Source organism: Acomys minous (genome assembly GCF_964271855.1).
Source record: "Acomys minous genome assembly, chromosome: 4".
NCBI lineage: Eukaryota > Metazoa > Chordata > Mammalia > Rodentia > Muridae > Acomys > Acomys minous.
Window position 1 is genome coordinate 87388600 of NC_140486.1, and position 19488 is coordinate 87408087.

At 40.6% G+C, this 19488-nt stretch overlaps 1 protein-coding gene and 1 pseudogene across 5 annotated transcripts in view; one reads left to right on the forward strand and one right to left on the reverse strand.

The window, feature by feature from the left end:
* NBEAL1 (neurobeachin like 1) overlaps positions 1–19488 on the forward strand; it is a 148732-nt gene that overhangs the window by 20022 nt on the left and 109222 nt on the right. For all 4 annotated transcript variants that reach the window (XM_084778643.1, XM_084778645.1, XM_084778646.1 and 1 more), the window contains 4 exons: positions 227–308; positions 991–1118; positions 2738–2820; positions 17554–17639. In XM_084778643.1, the coding sequence (XP_084634769.1) occupies positions 227–308; positions 991–1118; positions 2738–2820; positions 17554–17639 (379 nt within the window). The remainder of the gene's footprint in view (positions 1–226; positions 309–990; positions 1119–2737; positions 2821–17553; positions 17640–19488) is intronic.
* LOC311595730 (G1/S-specific cyclin-D3-like) lies at positions 3312–13547 on the reverse strand (annotated as a pseudogene). The gene has a single exon. The product of its transcript is annotated as a G1/S-specific cyclin-D3-like (transcript).

Consider the following 19488-nt stretch of genomic DNA (forward strand, 5'->3'; position numbering starts at 1 on the left):
CTTCTAATACAGTTTACAAAATATGAAAGAAAAAGAACTAAAATTCAGAAAGCAAAGTGAAAACAGTAATAGTACATGCCTTGTGTAATAGGAATACCTTATGCATCATTTCCTATTTTAATATCATTGATATTTCATTTGCTAACATTTGTTCTCAGGATCCAAACTGAATATAGTAGAAATATATTGCGCATATGTAATAAATGTTATTCTTTTTATCTCCTAGGAATTTATCAAATGTAGAAGAAATTGGGACTTGCTCTTATATTAACCATGTCATTACCATGACAACACTATATATTCAGCAAGTAGGTGTGAAAATATTCCTTTTTGTTGCTTAACGGAGACTAACGAGGATTTACTTTTTAAAAAAAGTTTAATATATTTTTTAAAGGTTTAATATATTGCTTAGTATTTTCAAAGAAGGCAGTAATAGAAAAGACAACTAAAATTAGTAATGGGTAATAGATCGTTTTATAAATCTTATATATTTTTTAAATGATTTATTTAATTTGATTTCATGTACATTGGAGTTTGCCTATATAAGAGTGTTGGATCCTTGGACCTGTAGTTAAGTTAGGACAATTGTAAGCCTCCATGTGGGTGCTGGGAATTGAACCTGGATCCTCTAGAAGAGTAGCCAGTGCTCTTAACCACTGAGCCATCTTTCCAGCCCCAAATCTTGTGTTTTCTAAAAATAGACAAGTAGCTATTAATACATTGTTTTAATTTAAAATTTTTTATAGTTTTAAAAAATGATACCATGTTTATTTTAAGTTTGAAGCTTTTTATGTATCATATATCTTACTGAAAAACATGCGTTTCAGAAAAGTTTGCCTAATTTAACATCTGAGAAAATATATCGAGCCCATATGATTAAATGACTCTTATGGACTCAAAGGGGAAGTTAGGCTTATGTTAATAAAAGTGACTTATTGCAAGCTGATAAATGAAACATGCCTTTAATTTTATGTTTAAACTTATTCCCAGTTAAAAAGCAAAAAAAAGGAGAAGGAAATGGCTGATCAGACATCTATTGAAGAATTTGTGATCCATGCATTGGCATTCTGTGAAAGTTTGTATGATCCGTATAGAAATTGGAGACATAGAATTTCAGGGTATGTCATATAAATCGATAATGTTGAGACTGAGCCTTACTCCGTAGCCTCAGCTGGCGTGGAGCTGGATGTGTAGACTAGCTGGAGAGATGCACTTGGCTCTGCAGTGCTGAGAGTCATGTTAACACCTGAGTGTTGGCCCGAGATGGTGGCTCAGTGTGCAGAGGAAGTGCTTGCTTGCCACATAGGCATGAGTGCCTGTGTTCTGATCCCTGGAGCTCATGTAAAAGCCGATGTGAGAGTAGCAATGTCTGTAATTATAGTGTTCTTATGAAGAGATGGGAAGTGGAGACAAGAAAAACCCTGGAGATTGGCAGGAAAGCTGAACTGGCAGATGCAGTAGGAAGCCAACAGAGACACTCTCAAAATGCAAAAGCCAAGATTGATGCCTGAGGCTGTCCTTTGACCTTCACGCACACAGCATGTGCCTTCATTCCCACATGCTTGACACATCCATCATACATACATTATAAGTCACAAAACAAAACCTTGATTACCATAAATGTGTGGGTTTTTAGTGAGTCTTCTGTATGTGACTCTTAAAAGATCTATATGAAAACAATATGGAAGGATGCATAGTAGATCTACATAAGGGAGTATAAAAATAATACAGTATCATGGGCAGTATTACTCACTATAATAAAGTTGACTGGGTGACAAAACATCAGTGAGAACTTCACACGATACCCTGAGAAAGATGCCGTTGTCTCTGCAGTAGTTAGCAGCTCAGCTATGAGTGCACAGTCCAAGCCTAACTGTGAGAAGGCTCCAAACTAAATCCAAAATAAGAACTTCCTATTAGAGGGAGAGGCTGGTGCACACCTGTAGCCCATAGATGTACAGAATTTATGGGTAATTTCAGATATTTTCCATTTATGTTGTTCTTAATAATAGTAAATACCATTTTCAGGACATGATAAAAATCTCTGTGATGTATTTATTTATTTTTTGCCATTCCACTGGTTGAAAGTATTATTGGCCTTAATAGGCTTTACTCTCCAATCTCTTTATTGCCGTGGCTGTCTAAGCAACTTTATTTTGTGTTGAACTGTAATATTCTTAGTAGAAGCATGTATACTTTGTATTGGCCTTGTTAAAAATTATAGAAAACATATACAAAAACTACTGGAATTTTCATTAAAAAAAATAATACCATCCCATACTGAATCTGCGTCTTTAAAATGAGGGAACTTAAAGATCTGGACCCATTGTAGCTGAGTAAAACATCAGTAAGACACAGGTCAGTCACTGGCTTCTAATGTCCCCAAGTAATATTGTCATAGTCTTAGCTGTCCTTTGTCAGAACTGCCATGCAAATTCTTCCACAGATTAGAAATTTAAATGCTGGGTTTTAAATTCCCAGTTATTTGCAAACTTAACTTGGCTATCACAATGTACAATAAAAAAACATTCTCTAATTGGTAACCACTTAGGTTACTGTTTTAACTCTTTTTCTTTTTCTTTTCTTTTTTTTTTGTCCATTGTATCAGTCCTGAAGATGTTTTATTTAGCATGCAACCCAAAATTTGAATGTTAAATTTGTTTATTATTGCTTTTAAATTGTGCCTTCTCTGCATACTCATGATGTAATTTGTTACTGGCTTCTTTTCTAACGATAGACGAATCCTTAGTTCTGTGGAAAAGAGCAGACAGAAATACAAACCAGCTTCTCTCACAGTGGAGTTTGTTCCTTTCTTTTATCGTAAGTAGAACCCTAATTTACTTTACTTTGATTTTGATCAACTTTGATTACTGTTATTTTTCTTACTCTGATGCTGACCTTAGTTTAGTTTGTGAGTTTATAAGATAAAGACTGCTAAAGAGTAAAACCACTGGGTAAGTTAATTTGTGTTTGGTTATGATTATGGTTTTCAGTTTGGTTAGTTTTCTCCATGTTTCTCTCTCTCTCTCCTTCCTTCCTTCTCTCTTCCTCCCCCTCTTCTTCTTTCCTTCCTTCCTCCCTTCTTCCCTTCTTCCCTCCTTTCCTCTTTCCCTCCCTCCCTCCCTCCCTTCCTTTTTTGGTTTTTCAAGACATAGTTTCTCTGTGTAGCCCTGGCTGTCCTGGATTCGCTTTATAGACCAGGCTGGCCCGGAACTCACAGTGATCCGCCTGCCTCTGCCTCCCAAATGCTGGGATGCATGCCACCACTGCCTAGATTCCATACTTTTCTTTTTAAGAATAGCTGAGGATTTAAAAGATAGTATATTTCAGAATGTAAAAATTTTTACTAAAAACTAAAACCTTGGCTAGGGATATCCTAAGGATACATATTTAACATGTACCGAATCTACCATTTGATCTTTAGAAACAGAAAACAAGCCAGTTTATACCCAAACCAGTAAGAGACTTTACTGCCGTATATGTGCGTGGCTATACATTTGTTCTGGTTTCTCCTTCACTTCTGGCTTTACACTGGGGCAGGGTTTCATGTCTTCTAGCCTGACCTCAAACTTGCTCTAGCTGAGAATGACTTGAACTTGGGAGCCTCTGGTCTTTCCTGAGTGCTGTCATTACAGGCCTGTGCCACCACACCTGGCTGGAGCTGACGCTTAAAAAACTGATTATGCTGGGGGGCTGGAGAAATGGCTCAATAATGAAGAGCACTTGCTGCTTTTTTGAGGACCATGGTTGCTTCCCAATACTCCTGTGGTGCTCCTAACTGCCTATAATTTCAGTTCAGGGGACAGCCTTTTCTGGCCTCCCTGGGTCTCCATACACATGGTGTACATACATACACATAAATAAAGATGAATAAATCTGAGCCAAAAAAGATTGTGCTGGGGCTATAGTTCAGTTTGTAGAATGCTTGCCTGTCATGTACTAGGTTCAGTTCCTATACCTGCACTAATGGTGCACAGTGGAACATAAACTATAATCTAAGCCACAAGGTAGAACCACAAGGGTCAGGTCATCTCTGACGACATAGCAAGTCTGAGGCCAGCCTGGGATACACAGGACCTTGTCTTAAAACAGAGAAATTATGCCATCTTCCAAGAATATAGAAAAAAATTACAAAATATAAAGGGAGCACTTTCTTTTTTTCGTTTTTCAAGACAGGGTGTCTGTGTGTAGCCTTGATTGTCTTGGACTCACTTTGTAGACCAGATTGGCCTCAAATTTACAGAGATCCACCTGCCTCTGCGTCCTGAGTGCTGGGAGTAAAAGTGTGCGCCACCATACCTGACAACACTTTGTTTCTTGAGTATATTGTTTATTGGAACATTTAAAATCTTAACATTTGCCACATTTGCTTCAGTGTTTACTTTCTGCCCCCAGTACAATAAAGTAAGATAGTATAGATGAATTTTAATTTAGAACATGGTTGTTCTGGTAAGAGATCACATCCAAAGACCTTCTAGGTCTGTGTGATCTGGCTGGAATATAAACACACCTTTAATCCAGGAGACAGAGGCAAACAGATCTGAGTTCAAGGCCGGCCTGGTATAAAGCAAGCATCAGGTAAAGAAAAGCTGAGGTCCAGGCATGGTGGTACATGCCTTGAATTCCAAACAGTGAAGGTAGAGTTTGTAGAAGGAAGTACCCATGTTTAAAAGTGAGGTCTGATTGAGTGGCAGAAAACATGGCGAATCAGAGAAAGATTTGACAGAATAAGATACGCCCGACTCTCATGAGAAGAGAGAAGAAAAGGAAGCTAGTTAAGGGGCAGTGCAGAGAAGGGGAGGAGACAGTTTTAGAGCCAGAGAATGAGAAGGAGCCATAAGATTAGAAAAGATTGCTGGAGTTTGAGGCCAGGCAGAGCAATTCAGGGGCTGAGAGAGAAGCCAGATTAAATAAGTCAGCTGGAGAGGAGTTTGAGCTAGAACAGAACAGCTGAGTTGAACCAGCCAGCCCAGAGCTCAGACAGAACAGGAGAGGGTGAGCTTATTCAACAGTAAGTCTCAGAGGCTGAAAACATTTTAGGCCTAGGTTAGAATGTATGGAGGCTAGAAGCTTCCAGAACTAGGCCTAGGTTAGCAGACAGGCAGCAAGCCTCCAAGACAACAGGTTACCTCAGGAGCGTAAAAGTTCTTTTTACAAGACAAAAATAGCCTTCTTTGCTCAGTGAACAGCTGTAGTACACACCCTGTGTCACTACCCATAGTGGTTGACTTTACCGAGCTAGTCAAATGCAAATACTCACAATAAGCTATGATTGGAATTGGCCTCACTTTGAAGATACAAGACAGGAAACCAACAGTCCAGTACAGTAGTATGATGTTTCTGTTCAGCTGCCTAAGAATTGTTCTTCAATTAAAGGTGTGGTACACGCCTTTAATCCCAGCACTCAGGAGCCAGAGGCAGGGGGATCCATGTGAGCTTGAGGCCAGCCTGGTCGATCAAGTGAGTCCAGCACAACCAAGGCAACACAGAGAACCCTGTCTTGAAAACAAACAAACAAGAAAGAATTGTTCTTTAAGTCTGCCATATAAAAGTATGAGGCCAAAATGGAATGAGATCCACCCCAGTTTAGAAATACAGTGTCCTTAGAAGTCTTAGACCTTTGTCTGTGTAAATTGTGCAGATATTTTATCTGAAAGCACTTCATTTTTTTCTTGTAAATGATATTTGGTTGTATTGTCTATTGTTATTAGTACATAGAAACAGGGCTTTTTTGTTTTTCGAGACAGGTTTCTTTGTGTAGCCTTGGCTGTCTTGGACTCACTTTGTAGATCAGGCTGGCCTCAAACTCACAGTTATCCACCTGCCTCTGCCTCCTGAGTGCTGGGATTAAAGGCGTGTGCCACCACGCCCAGCCCCTAGAAATAGTTTTTATATATTGATCTTATATTCTATGATCTTGCTAAATAAATTCACATCTAAGTTGCAGTAATCCTTATGCTGTTCCTTAAGGTTTTATATGTATATTGTTATGTCTATAAAACATGCATCCTCACTTTTTCTGATGTCCAAATGTTAGTTAAACCTAGCTTTGCATTTCGGGACATACATGTAATGGCTCTGTTGGATATTTTTTGATTTTATATCTTGTGCAGTTTTAAAAATTGTATTTATGTATGTGCACAGGTGCTCCTACCATTGTGCCTGTGTGGAGGTTATAGAACAATTCGCAGGGTTTGATTTTTCTCTATCCACTGTATAGTTCTTGGGGATTGGCAGCAAGTGTCTTTGTGTACTGAGCCATCTTGCCAACCCCTTTGTGTAATTTTACATCAGGGTAAATGTTCTAGTATGTTTTGGCTGTTATAATGGAATATTTGAGAGTGTGACTTAAACAGTTTTATTTTCTCATAGTTTTAGGGAGCTTGACATTGTAAGATCAAGGTCCTAGCATGGTTTGGATTTGAGTGAGGCTTCTGTGGCCTACTGATGGTTTCCTCCTTGTATTATGCTCAGATGTTAGAAAGCTGTTACCTCTTACATGAACATCAGTTTCTTTTTTTTAGGCATTGGCTTTTCTGATCTTACCTAACCTTAATCAGCTCTTCACAAGCCCTGTCTGCAGTATAGCCATGTGAGTGTATGAGTTCAGACATTAGTGAATGAGTTTGGGAGGGATAGTTCAGTCTATAATATTCCATTTCTGTCCCATCCCCCAAGTTCATGTGTTTATCACATGCAAAATATGATCATTCTATTCTGGCAGCCCAGAGCATCTTAATGTATTCCAGTATTGGCTTTCAGTAGTCTAAAATCCACAATCTCACGTATGAGCAGTTCTCAGTGCAATCACATCCCTCTTCATCTGTGAGCCAGTGATAGGTACTTGCAAAATGCACTGGTGAATCAGGCATAGGATGCAGACTCTCATTCTAAAAGGGAGCAATTGGAAGGAAGAAAGCGGTGACATGTTTTAAGGTGTCATAAAATCTGGAAAGATAACATTCCATTAGACATCCAGTTTATTTAGCTATTTATAATTATTGTATGTATCTGTGCATGACATATGTATGTGGACACGCATGCCATGGTGTGCATGTGGAAGTCAGAGACCAGCTTTGTGGAGTTATTTCTTCCCTTCTACTTTTACCTAAGTTCCAGGGATAGGACTCAGATCATTAGCTTTGTACAGCAAGAGCCTTTACTGGTCTTTAAAATAAATTATATAGGGATTTTTACTTCTTCTTTCTCTGAGTCAACACTCACGTATTTGTCTTTGTGAGCACAGTCTTGCTCCTGAGGCTCTGAGTAGGTCGTCCTGACCCACTGAAACTGTGGTGTGGCCCTCTAAAATCAAAGCAGTCCAACAGTATGCCTTCATTTCCTCCTATTTTCTCTGTTCTCTTTAATTTAAAATGGTAATGTCGTTATTGATGTAATTCCACCCTCATTCTGACATGAGCTGAAATGGCTAATTAAGTCACTAAGCCATTAGGTCACTGTCGTCTTGGCCTGGCCTCCTTGTCTCACCAGTTCTCCATCAAGAGTAAAGATGCGACACAGTATAATACGGAGAATTTATTGGAGAGTGGAATTCATTCTCAATAGGTTGAGTGATGTCTGCCGTGCCAATCTACATTTTAGTAAAGTTGTATGCTGTTTTCTAAATTCTAAAGCAAGAGGTTTTCCTGAGCGTCTGTGTTGTTATTAAAAAAAAAAAAAAAGAAAGAAAGAAAATCTTGGGCTGGAGAAATGGCTCAGAGCACTGTCTACTACTCTTCTAGAGGTCCTGAGTTCAATTCCCAGCAACCGCATGGTGGCTCACAATCATCCATAATGAGATCTGATGCCCTCTTCGGGTGTGCAGATGTACATGCATATAGAACACTGTTTTTGTAATAAATAAATCTTTAAAAAAAAAAAGAAAAGAAAAGAAAAGAAAATCCCAAACAGTCGATTTCACCAATAAAGACTCAAGAGCCAGATATTGGGGTGGAAGCCTGCTAGCTCAGAGAGGCAGAGGAAACACCCAGCTGATGTTTTTATTCAGCCAGCATCCTAGGAGGAAAAAGCCCCTTTTCCTTTTCCATGCTGTTTTAAAAACCCTTCAACTCAATGTCTTGTCTACTTGCTGTGCTTCTGTCTGTCCTCTGGACTTCCTCTCACTGTCTATTGCTTTTTCCCATGTTAATTTCCTGTCACCCGGTTGCTTGCTCCACTTCTTGTCCTAGGATTAACTTTATTTAATCCTGTTTACAGACAGCTCTTGAATAAAGGAGTGTACTAGGCTGAGCCACCCTGCAACTAGAACCAAGTTTTCCAGTTCACAATCTCCAGGTTCACAGTGTGATCAGATATCCTACAACAGGGCTATGACCGGGTTGGTAGACTTGTTTAGATGGTTTCCTGTTGGAGGGAGCAATGGCATGTCCTTATTCTTTATCAGAGTGTCTCCTTCCACGGAAAAATCTTTAGATGTTTAGAACCTTTTCAGCCAGCTGTAGTTATCTATTGATGCTCTGTTAGGGATGCCAGGATACCTCTAGGGCCAGAGATAAGAATCAGATCTCATTCTTCTCAACAGTCACTAAAGTCCTGCTGTTTCAGACCTTTGTTTAATTGAGTTCTAACCTGAGAGTCCTCTAAGTCTGCTAATTCCTAGTTAGCTATCTAACCAACTACCACCACCACCACCACCAAGGCTTGAGGCCCTAAAATCATTTAGGAGAGTAACAGTGGGCTAATCTGTCTGCTTTTGACTGATGGGGTGTAGAAGGGTTTAAGGTCTTTAGTCTTAGTGACTTTCACGCCTCAGAGGATAATCAAGGGGATCCAGAAAGGAATTAGATTGCAGGACTACTCTAGGGTGGGTTGGATGTAAATAAGAGGGAAAAAAAGTAAGTGGTTAAACACACAAGTTCCAAAGACTTAATCAATTAAATGTTAAGATTATAGTAGGCATGGCCCATTTGTCATTAAAAAAATCTAGAGATCCACTTCCAAAGTTATTTACTGAATGAAAAAAAAAGAAAGAAGGAAAGAAAGAAAGAAAGAAAGAAAAGGAAGGACATGACTCCTCTTAGGTATGGTGGAGGAGACGGTTTATTGTAGGGAGAGCATAGCCAGAGGCATCTGGAAGGGTCCAGAGTGAACATGGCCAGACTGTGCTGCGACGTGTGGGGAAAGCAGAGAGCCAGGAGAGTAAAGGGTAGACAAAAGAAGACCAGCATAGCCAAAAATGGATGATTATATAGGGAAGAGCAGCCAGAGGACGCGCATGCTAGCCCCTGGGCTGGCAAAGTTTAGGGTAGGGTGCAGGGTATGCCAGCCATACCCTATAACTGGTAGGGGCTGAGGGATGCAGGGAGAACCTGGTGGCCAGTTCTGCTTTGATATGTTAAATAGGCACTTCATCTGGTGGTCCTTGGTTTGATACTTTACATTCACCACAAGGGAAGTAGTAGTATCCACATAGATTGTGCCTGTGCTTTGTTGTTTTTTTGGGACTTTTTTTTTCAAGACATGGTTTCTCGTAGTAGTCTTGGCTGTCCTGGACTTGCTTTGTAGACCAGGCGATCCGCTTGCCTCTGCCTCCCAAGTGTTGGGATTAAAGGCTTGCGCCACCACGCTTGGCTTTTTTTGTTTTTTTATTAAAAATTATTTTAAAATTTTGTGTTTGTGTATGCTTGAATGCTGCCACAGTGTGCTTGTATGGAGGTCAGAGGGGCAGGAGTTGGTTCTCTCTGACATGGGGGATCAAACTGGGGTTGTTTGTCTTGGTGGCAAACACCTTTTAACCTACCATCCATCTCTCTGGACTTTGAACCTTTTTTTTCTATGTAGTGTAGATAAGGTAACACCAGGCAAATACATAAAATAGCCAACCTTAATAAAAGCACAAGTGCCTCTTGATGGATGGTGAATGTGTTTAAAGCAGTGCTTTTGTACAGTTGTTCTTTTTAAGAAATCAATTGTACTTTAGAATGAAGAGATATTCCCTGAGCTATATAAGCATATGTAATAAGAGTTTTAATATGCTAAAATGGCATTCTCTACATCTGTAGATGGAATAAAAACTATTTTAAGCAATAAAGATTCTTTGAAGATTCACTAGAGAGATGCACTGCATTGTATTTCAGGAGAAACATTTCCTGGTGACGCTGGAGGCTCCCCCCCTGCTGCTGGGGATGCTGGAGTAGGAGTACCCAGAAAACACAGAGAACAAAGGAAAATACATTTACAGACTTTGGAGGGGAGAGGGATTTCGAGTTTAGCGGTTTAGTCACGATACTAGCTGGAATATTAGGCAACTCCGAGTGCCTTGGGCCTGGACTGCAGTAATCCTATTGTTGTGGCCGGCATGGGGCTTCTACTTGTTTGCAGTTCAGCAAAGGTAGGCTGTGACTGATCTCTACAGGTGCAGGGGCAGTCATCTGACAAAAGCTAAATGGTCATACCGTGGAAGCACCTAGATTCTAGTCTAGTTGTAGATGGGTAAATTAGCAGGATAATTAAAGTTTTTACTTTTTGATTCCTAGACTAAACTTGTTAGTTCATCCTAAGAGCAGTCGTTTTTTTAAAAAAATCATTTGTACTTTAGAATTAAGAGAAATGAAAAGATAGTGCCTCAGAATCATTAATGCTATTAGGAGCTGGTCAGCAGCAAACCATTCTGATGCATCAAAGACAATAAAGTTTTCACATAAACCGAGAGACCTATCCTAGATATATAACAGCCAGTATGGATTTGTAGTTTCCAGTACTAAACAGCTTTCTAACTTAAGTAGCTTTTGCTAGTCATCTGCATATCTTTATCTCAGATTTGAGAATACCCTGATGCCTTGGTTACTTAACGGTTGTGAAAGGAGCACTGGAGAGAGAAGGCTCAACTTATCTCCGCACTGCGCTCTCCTCCTCATGCTTTGAAAGATCTTGTGTTGTCTTTCTTGATTTCAAGTTGAATTACCTAAGCATTAGGGAAATACTATACAACAATCAGGTTTGCCTTTTTGTTTGTTTGTTTTCGTTTTTAAATTCTGAAATCTTTATTAAGGCAGCATGATAGAAATGTGCTACCAGCCCAAACCTCGTGGCCCGAGGAAAGACCTGTGTCCGTAGGGCTTGCCCACTCTCCAGATAGCTCAGTCACCTCTGCAGTAGCAGCTCCTGGGCCACAAAGCGCTAGCAGAGGGCAGGGAAACAGCAGCCGTTAGGGTTACCACCACTTGTTGGGTGCAGGCCTCACTGTACCCTCTTACAGTTGTAGTCAAAGCAATAAATTAAAATGAGCATCAGCACCCCTCAAGATCCCTCAATCACAGAAGCTAAGCAGGAAGCAAAGCAACAATTTGGGTTCTTGCTCTTGTGACCAAGGCCTAGGCTGTTCCCTCTAAGAGCAGCTGGGAGTCTGGATTGCGAGGTGGCCATCTTAGGTTGGGTCTTCATGCAAGTCTTGGCAGGATGCTTGAAGGACCTGAATCCAAATGCAGTGACCCCAGGAGGGACACCAACCCCCTTTGGAAGGTCCTGGGGCGTTTTGGCAATTGAGAAGATAAAGAGCCTCAGAGGAGGGCCTCCAAAAGGAGTGCTGGTGTGTGGGTGTTACCTGTCTGAGTTTCTCTGACCAGCAAGACCCAAAGCAGCCAAAGCTGGTCATGTGGGCTGGAAGAGGAGCTGACTAGCATGCAGACACCCTCATGACCAGCCAGCCTCTTAGTGCACACTGTGGGGATAGGCAGGACCTGGCCCCTTGGGCTTTGTAAGGGGGAGAGCCCCCCTCAGGCTTCTGATGCGGCAGGAATTGTTCCTACAGGCAGGGAGGGGGTGGCAGGGGCCCCTCCTCTGCTTGGTGGCCACCTGAGGAGGCCTATCCTAAGCTATAGGTGGATGGCTGTGACATCAGTGGGAGTGCTGGTCTGACTGGGCCCCTGGCTGCTAGAGCCCCAGGGGGCTTTAGGCACTGGACTGGAGACCTTCTGGCCAGCCTCCCTGAGGCTCTCCCTGAGCACAGCTTCGATCTGCCCCTGAGAGGCACGCAGGCAGTCCTCTTCAGTGCCTGTGATTCCTGCCAGAAACTCTGTGAGCTCATCTGCAGACATGGAGCAGGCACCTAGGCCTTGCACTACAGCCCCAATGCTGCCTGTGGCAATCATGGATGAAGGATACATTGCAAAGGTGTAATCTGTAGCACAGAGGGCCAGAAAGGTCTGGCATGCTTTTTGACCAAGGCTTGTGGGTCACTGGGCAGAGAAAGGCGGTGCAGAATGAAGACCAGGACCTCCTATTCCCACAACTGTCAGGGAGCCACAGCTTGGTCCATATAGATGCAAAGCTTCAATAGTCAGGAGCTTGGAGGCCAGCAACAGGCAGACGGAACCTAGAAGCTGCAATTGCGCCTTTCAGGTGGAGACGCAGGACAGGTAGCTATCCAGCTAGTTCATGGCCAGAGGGAAGACATCCTCACATCTCCAGCATCCAGTACGCCAGTATCTTCCGTGTGCGGCTTGATCTCCTTTTCACTCACTGGAAACAGGAGGCTCCTGGCACATAGTGCTCCTCCAGGCGGAGCAAACTCTGCAGGACACGCTGGTCCCCCAGCAGCTGCGGGACAGTCCAGGTCCAGGCGCAGCCCATGCCTGGTGCCCTTGCAACACAGCAGCTCCATCCTTCGAAGGCTCACAGGCGGGTGGGCGAGAGCAGGAGTATGGGCTGGCGAGACCTCGGAGAGGCAAGGCGCGTGAGGAAGAGCGTGGCAACCGTCAGATTTGAGGCAGAAGCCAGCTCTAGCACAGTCAGTGCAGTGTGGTAGTTGTCTTTAGTCATTGCCCTGAAGAGGAGTGTCTACTGTTGAAGTCCAGAAGGAGCTTTTGTCTTCTGTATTGTTAGGAGCATAGTCTTGGGCCAATATAAAGAACATTTTTGTTTGTTTTTTGTTTTTCGAGTCAGAGTCTCTCTGTGTAGCCTTGGCTGTCCTGGAAATCACTTTGTAGACCAGGTTAGCCTTGAACTCACAGTGATCTGCCTGCCTCAGCCTCCCGAGTGCTGGGATTAAAGGCATGCACCACCATGCCCAGGTATAAAGAACATTTTTTATCTTTCATTTTTAGTTTTTAAAAATTATATTTAGTTATTTTATTTTACTTGTATATACATGGCATACTTGCTTGGTGCCTGTAGGTCAGAAGAGAGCATCAGATCCCTTAGAAATGGAGTTAAAGATGTAAGAACACCAAATAGTTTTAACCACTGAGCCATCCCAAGAGAACTAATTTTTATCTAGAGTATAAAAAGACAGACTGAGCCAGGTGGTGGTGGCACACGCCTGTAATCCCAGCACTTAGGAGGCAGAGGCAGAGGCAGGCAAATCTCTTTAAGTGTGAGGCCTGCCTGGTCTACAAAGTGAGTCCAGGACCCTGTCTCAAAAAGTAAAAAAAAAAAAGACAAAGACTGGCCAGAACCAAATACAGAGAGCTAGGGATAGCTTTTTTCTAAAACTCTTTGTTTTATTATTGAGAATTTCATGCACATGCACGATAAAATATTATCATATTTATACCCATTTCTTTTCTCCAGCTCCTCCCATATTTCCCTTCACAAATTTGTCTTTTTTTTAAAATAACCTGCTAACTCCAGTTAGTGGTCGCCATGTGTGCACAATGGCAGAGTCATTCACTGGAGCATGGGAATAAATCACCTCAGAAGGAGTTAGGCCAAAAGCTGTCTGAAATCTTTGGAGGGCTATTGGTAATAACTGTCCTTTGGAGAAGCAGAGTCTCCAGGCATAATTTTTTGAAAGTAACTTTATGATCTGATTAGAGTGCTCCACCTTTTTAGAAGAATAAGATCTCTAAGAGCAATGAAGATCATATCAAATTCCCAAAGATTTGGGTGTAGACTGTGTGATTTGGGAAGCAAATGAAGGTACATTATTATTTGAAGAGCTCTTGAGATGCCAAATGGAGGAATATTTTCCAGAAAGAGGGCTTCAGTTATTTTAGTGTCTGTCTGGGCAAGTATCATCAATATCTAGTAAGGGATAGTCTGCTGTTTGGCTGCTGTATCTCTTCTGTAAGTTTCTTAAAGTTTGCTTATGACTTCTTACTTGATGGCCCTTTAATGGACTGCTGCTATTTCAGCCAGCAAATGTATTGTCTTTAATGAAGTTAGAATCTGAAATCCATAATTGATGAGACCATTTTTAGCATTAAGGTAAATTCTTCTTCTTTCAGAGGACAGTGTGTGTGTGCATGTATTTCCAAGAAGGAGTCCAGAGTTGGCCATTTGCTCAGGTTAAGTTCCAGCACAAGTTAAGCCGCTTCTTGTAACCAGCTGTATTGATTTCTGGGTGGCAGAGATCAGGCTTCTGTGATATCTGTAAGGAGAAATAGCATAGTTGGTTTATTGTTCATTTCTCACATAAGAACTTCTGTCAGTGAACCATATTATATCTGTGAGCTTTGAGTAAGGTAAACGTGGGTCTCCCTTTCCCTGGGTGGCTCTTAGCCACCAGTCCAAGAAGACAGGAGGAACAGAAGGCGAAGCACAGGGCTCGAAAGGCCTTTGAGCATGAGGGAGAATGACCTCTCTGGGAACCACTTCAGGGAGGTAGTTCAACTTTATTTGGGGGAAACAAAGGCTTTATAGTCCTTGGGGAGGAGTTGGGGGGGGCGGGCGAGGCGATTCCAGAATAGGTGTACATAATTGGTTAGAACTAGGCACTTCAAGGATGCTTGTTTTGCATTTGGCAGCTCCTATCATATGAATGGGAAAACAGTACCTAATTATCCTGTAGGGGCAGGGAGGGGAGAGCTAGGAGGGAGCTGTGCCAAAGGCCATATATCAAATGTGGTTAGGAGCCTAACCTAAAGATGCTCTCCAGATGAGGTCAGGCAGAGAGCAGGAGGCCCAGCTGGGGAGAGGGAGTCCTCCATCTATTGCCAAGCTCAGAGTGGCTATCCAGACTGGGAGGACGGCAACCTCAAACGGCAGGGTCCCCCATTAGTAAACCATATTTTGGGGCAGGAAATAAAGTAGAGCAGTTGAGGTGGAGCACTGTTGTAAAAAAATTCAAAGTTACCAAGTAATCAGGCTTGGTAACATAAAAGATTAGGAGTAGCGCACACCTGTAATCCCAGCACTTAGGAGGCAGAGGCAGGTGGATCTCTGTGAGTTCAAGGCCAGCCTGGCCTACAAAGTGAGTCCATGACAGCCAGGGCTATACAGAGAAACCCTGAATATGTAAACTAGTGGGAGATATGGGGTTTGGTAGAGAGGTTATTTGGTATAAAATGTTGTAAACAGGCAGTTGAGAGCTCAAGTAAATTTAAGGGCTTTCTCTATTAAGAGAGCCATGACAGGTCCTTTTTTGGCAGGGGGAGGGGGCAGGTGGCAGGGGGACGTGTAGTGTCTCTCTAGATAGTTCTGATTGTCCTAGAACTCAGTAGACCAGGCTGGCCTTGAACTCACAGAGTCCACCTATCTCTGCCTCCCACGTTCTGGAATTAAAGGCTGTAGCTACTGTTCTGATGCATCCTGCAGTCAACCCTTGGGCAGCTGACTCAATTCTTTTTGAGCTTTTTTTTTTTTTTTTTTTTTGATACAGGGTTTCTCTGTGTAGCCTTGGCTGTCCTATTTATAGACCAGGCTGGCTTCGAACTCACTGAGATCTATCTGCCTCTGCCTGGGATTAAAGGCATGTGCCACCACTGCCTGGCTTCAGCTCTGCTTTTAAAAAATATTCTTTATACTATTTCTTTTATGGAGTTTCCCCATGGGTGAATAAAACAGACATCTTACATTTTAGTGTAAGATTATATAGTTATTCTGTTTACCTCATCTTTGTAGTTTTTTGCCTTCTTGTGGAATTTTAGATTATCTTGTGAGGATCGTTACTCAAAGCAAGTGCTATATGTATATTTGGAGCACCTTGTGTAACTTTCTCCATTCCAGGATTCCACTTTGCAAATTCCAGTTGCTCTAGCCTCTCCTAACATTGATTCCTGGTCTCTGTACTCAGTAAATATCAGTGGTCTTTTAGAGTCCTCCCATCCTGTGCAGTAATTCTGAAAGTATTTCTAAAAGAAATCTGAAATAATTCCCGAGTTCAACATGTTTTCCTTCTATATATAGCAGCTCTCTGACCTAATTTCTGGGACCTCTTTTGTTCGTTTTTATACTGTTTAAAACAAGAAAGTATGCGTATAGCAGTTATTCCATCATAACTGTAATGGTTTTAATTTTTTTAATTACTATTTTCTGTTAGTACATTTTACATTTGTATTTGGCAGTGTTATGTATAAAGTTGGATATCTGTCATTATATTGCTGTGTAAGGATGTAATTAAGGCAAAACAGTATTTATAATAGGATTTTAAAAAGAAATGACAAACAAGATGGCTCAGTCAGGAAAGTACTTGGTGTGCAAACGTGAGGACCCACACAATAGCTCATGCCTGCAGTTCCAGTGTTCAGGGAGCACAGTCAAATAAGATCACATACTTGCACACAAACCTGTCACCCCTCCCTAAATCAGTGGGGAAACAGCATTTTGTCAGTTGAGAACTGGTAAGCAAAACCTGGGAATGTAAGTCAAGGAAGACTGGTTAAATAAATGTTCATCATGCTGATTTTATTTTATTTTTTGTTAATAAAGATGAATAAGGTAGATTATCTGTTAAATTACAGTAATATTCATAATGTATTAAATTAAGAAACTAAGTGAGTTCCACATTTGCAGATGCAGCTAACTGTAGCTTGAAATCATGCAGTGAGAAAGAAATTTTGTCTATACATATATAGACTTTTTCTTGTTTTGTTCTCTTAATCAGTACAGTATTAGAGTTACTTACATATTATTTACATCATTTTAGATTCTAAGTAATCTAGAAATAGTTTAATGTATATTAGAGGATTGGCACCGGTACAAGCAACCTCTGCATCATTTTTATTCAGGCGCTTGAACTCAATTTCATGCCTTTTTGTATTCTGAGGTGAAGATCCTGGAACCAGTATTCCCTTCATTCCTGAGCAAGACTGTGTCTTGTACAGCTCTTTTTTCCTGTAAAATTCTTTTTAAGGTAGAAGAATGTTGGTAAATTGAGGAAGAAGTTAAAGGGAAACGTTTCCTAGTTGTTTTGCTTTCAGCCTTAATTGTTCTCTAACATATGCATTTATAGCATTTAAAGATAGCAAAATATTTCATTATGCTAAAACATCTAGGTGCTAGAAGTTTAGATATTGATCCTTAGGATAGATTTAGGAAACCTTTCTTATTTAATGTTTTCATTTTGTAATTGACCAAAGGGTCAGCTGTTAAGCAAACAGAGGAGATTTTAAGTTAGGACTGGGGTAAGTTCTAGTTCCGTCACTTAGTGGCTATGTGACTTCCGAGGAGATAGTAGCCTACCTTACAGCAGCTTATTCACAACAGGGGTGAAGTACCACGGAGCTAAGGGACCTGTGACCCCGTTTGTCAGCCCTGCCGCTTGACAGGTTAGCCTTTTCACACAGTTCTTCTGTGTCAAGCATTCCTTAGACATGCATTGTGTTCTGAAATAGACATCTTATTTATTTGTTTATTTGTGTATTGTATTCACAGAATGTTTTCAGGAAAGTGAACATCTCAAGGAAAATCTTAAGTGTTGCTTATTGCATCTCTTTGGAGCCATTGTAGCCGGTGGGCAGGTGAGGACAGTGTTGAAAGTTAATGTATAAGTTGTAGTTAACAGCACAAAAATCTCTCTGTGATTTACTTAATGCAGTCTGTGTCTGGTATAACGATGCTTGAGATAACTTTCAAATTTATATTTTATTTAAAATTGAACTTCCTAAAATCTTTCATAAAAACTTAAGCAACATGAATACTAACAATAATACTGAATGAATATAGATTGGATGAGTTTTGGTATTATAAGTTCTTATTTCTCTTGGTTTTTAGTTACTTGTTATTATTTTAAACTATACAGGAAATCAGCCTTAATTTAGGCATGAAGAAGTAAAATTCTATGCAGTTTGATTTCCAAGATCATGAATTCAGTCACTCTGCTGTCTATTTGCAGTTACTAAATATATTTCTACAACTCATTTCATTATTTACAATGTTGAATTTCCAGTTCTTCTGTGTTTGCTATCTTAAAAAGTATGACTCTGGCAAGCTGAGTACTAGTTGCCAACAGGCTGATAATTCAGAGAGAACGTTTTACATGTTTTCTTAAACTATGAAGTTTAAATGAGAGATTCTTTACTCTTTTTGTACATTTTGTATTGTATAACCCTTTGGAGTTTGGTAAAACCCCTTATTATAATTTTTTAAATATCTAAGGTAAAAAACATAACATAAAAGAAAAACTACTTTGAAATTCAGTTGCTGAAATGGTAATAAGACAAATAGTAATATGTGCTTTTGTGTGTTTGTGTTTTTATGTGGTCCTGGGCTTGAATTTATGGCCCCGTGCATGGTATAGGCAAACACTCATGCTGTTGAGCTACACTCCAGCCCCACTCTGGCTTTTTATAAGGCATAAAACAACAGAGTACAGTAGTGAATCAGGCATGGTGCTACAACGCTTTACTTGAAGCTGTGCAGGGAGTTGCGGCAGAAGGATTCCTTGAGCCTGCGAGATTGAAAGAACAGCATATATGACCTAGGAACAGCTACATTTGACAGGCCGACTGGATCTTGTTATGTTGTAACAGCTGTAATAAAGAAAAGTGCATAGAATTTTTATTGGTGATAAAATCACAAGTATTGTTTACATTTGAAGGGCATACTAAAGTTTAGATAGAGACCACTGGAAATAAAGACTTTTTAAAATTCAAGTTTATAGATTTTTTTTTTTTGAGTTCACTCATTTTTCCCTTCCTTTTTTGTTGTTGTTATTGTTTTTTAGGTTTTTCGGGACAGAGTTTTTCTATGTAGCCCAGCAACTCACTTTGTAGACCATGCTGTCCTGGAACTCAGGGATCCACCTTTCCCTCCCTTTTGAGTACTAGAGTTAAAGGCCTGCACCACCTTGCCTGGCTTTCCCTTCTCTTTTTGCTCTGAGGTTGAAAATTCTCTCTTATACCTCTTTTAAAACAGTAGTCTTTTATTTTACATGGAACATTCTTTTTATAGCATATTGTAGCAAATTACATGTTTAAATTATTATTTAAAAACCTAGAATTCTATATTTTTGAAAAGTTTTAATTTCATTTACTATATAAAATTTCCTTGATATTGTACATACTGCCTTATCACTTTGGGTATTTAGAAGTAACTGGTCTGTGCTTGGTACGACCTCCTGGAGTTGATGTTTAGATATTTCTGCAGTTGGGAGCTCTCACAAAGGCTCTTTTTTTTATGCCAGTAAGAACTTTTAGTTGCATAGCAACAGGCAGTTGTTCTTTATCTTTCATCTAAAGAAGACTGTTATCTTCTTTCAGGTGATGAGAAGTCCTTGTATCCACCAGGAAGCCCAAGTAGGGAAACTGGATGCTGGGTTACAGTTCACTATTTTGTTTGGAGACTTCAGAGATTACTGTTTCATTCTCA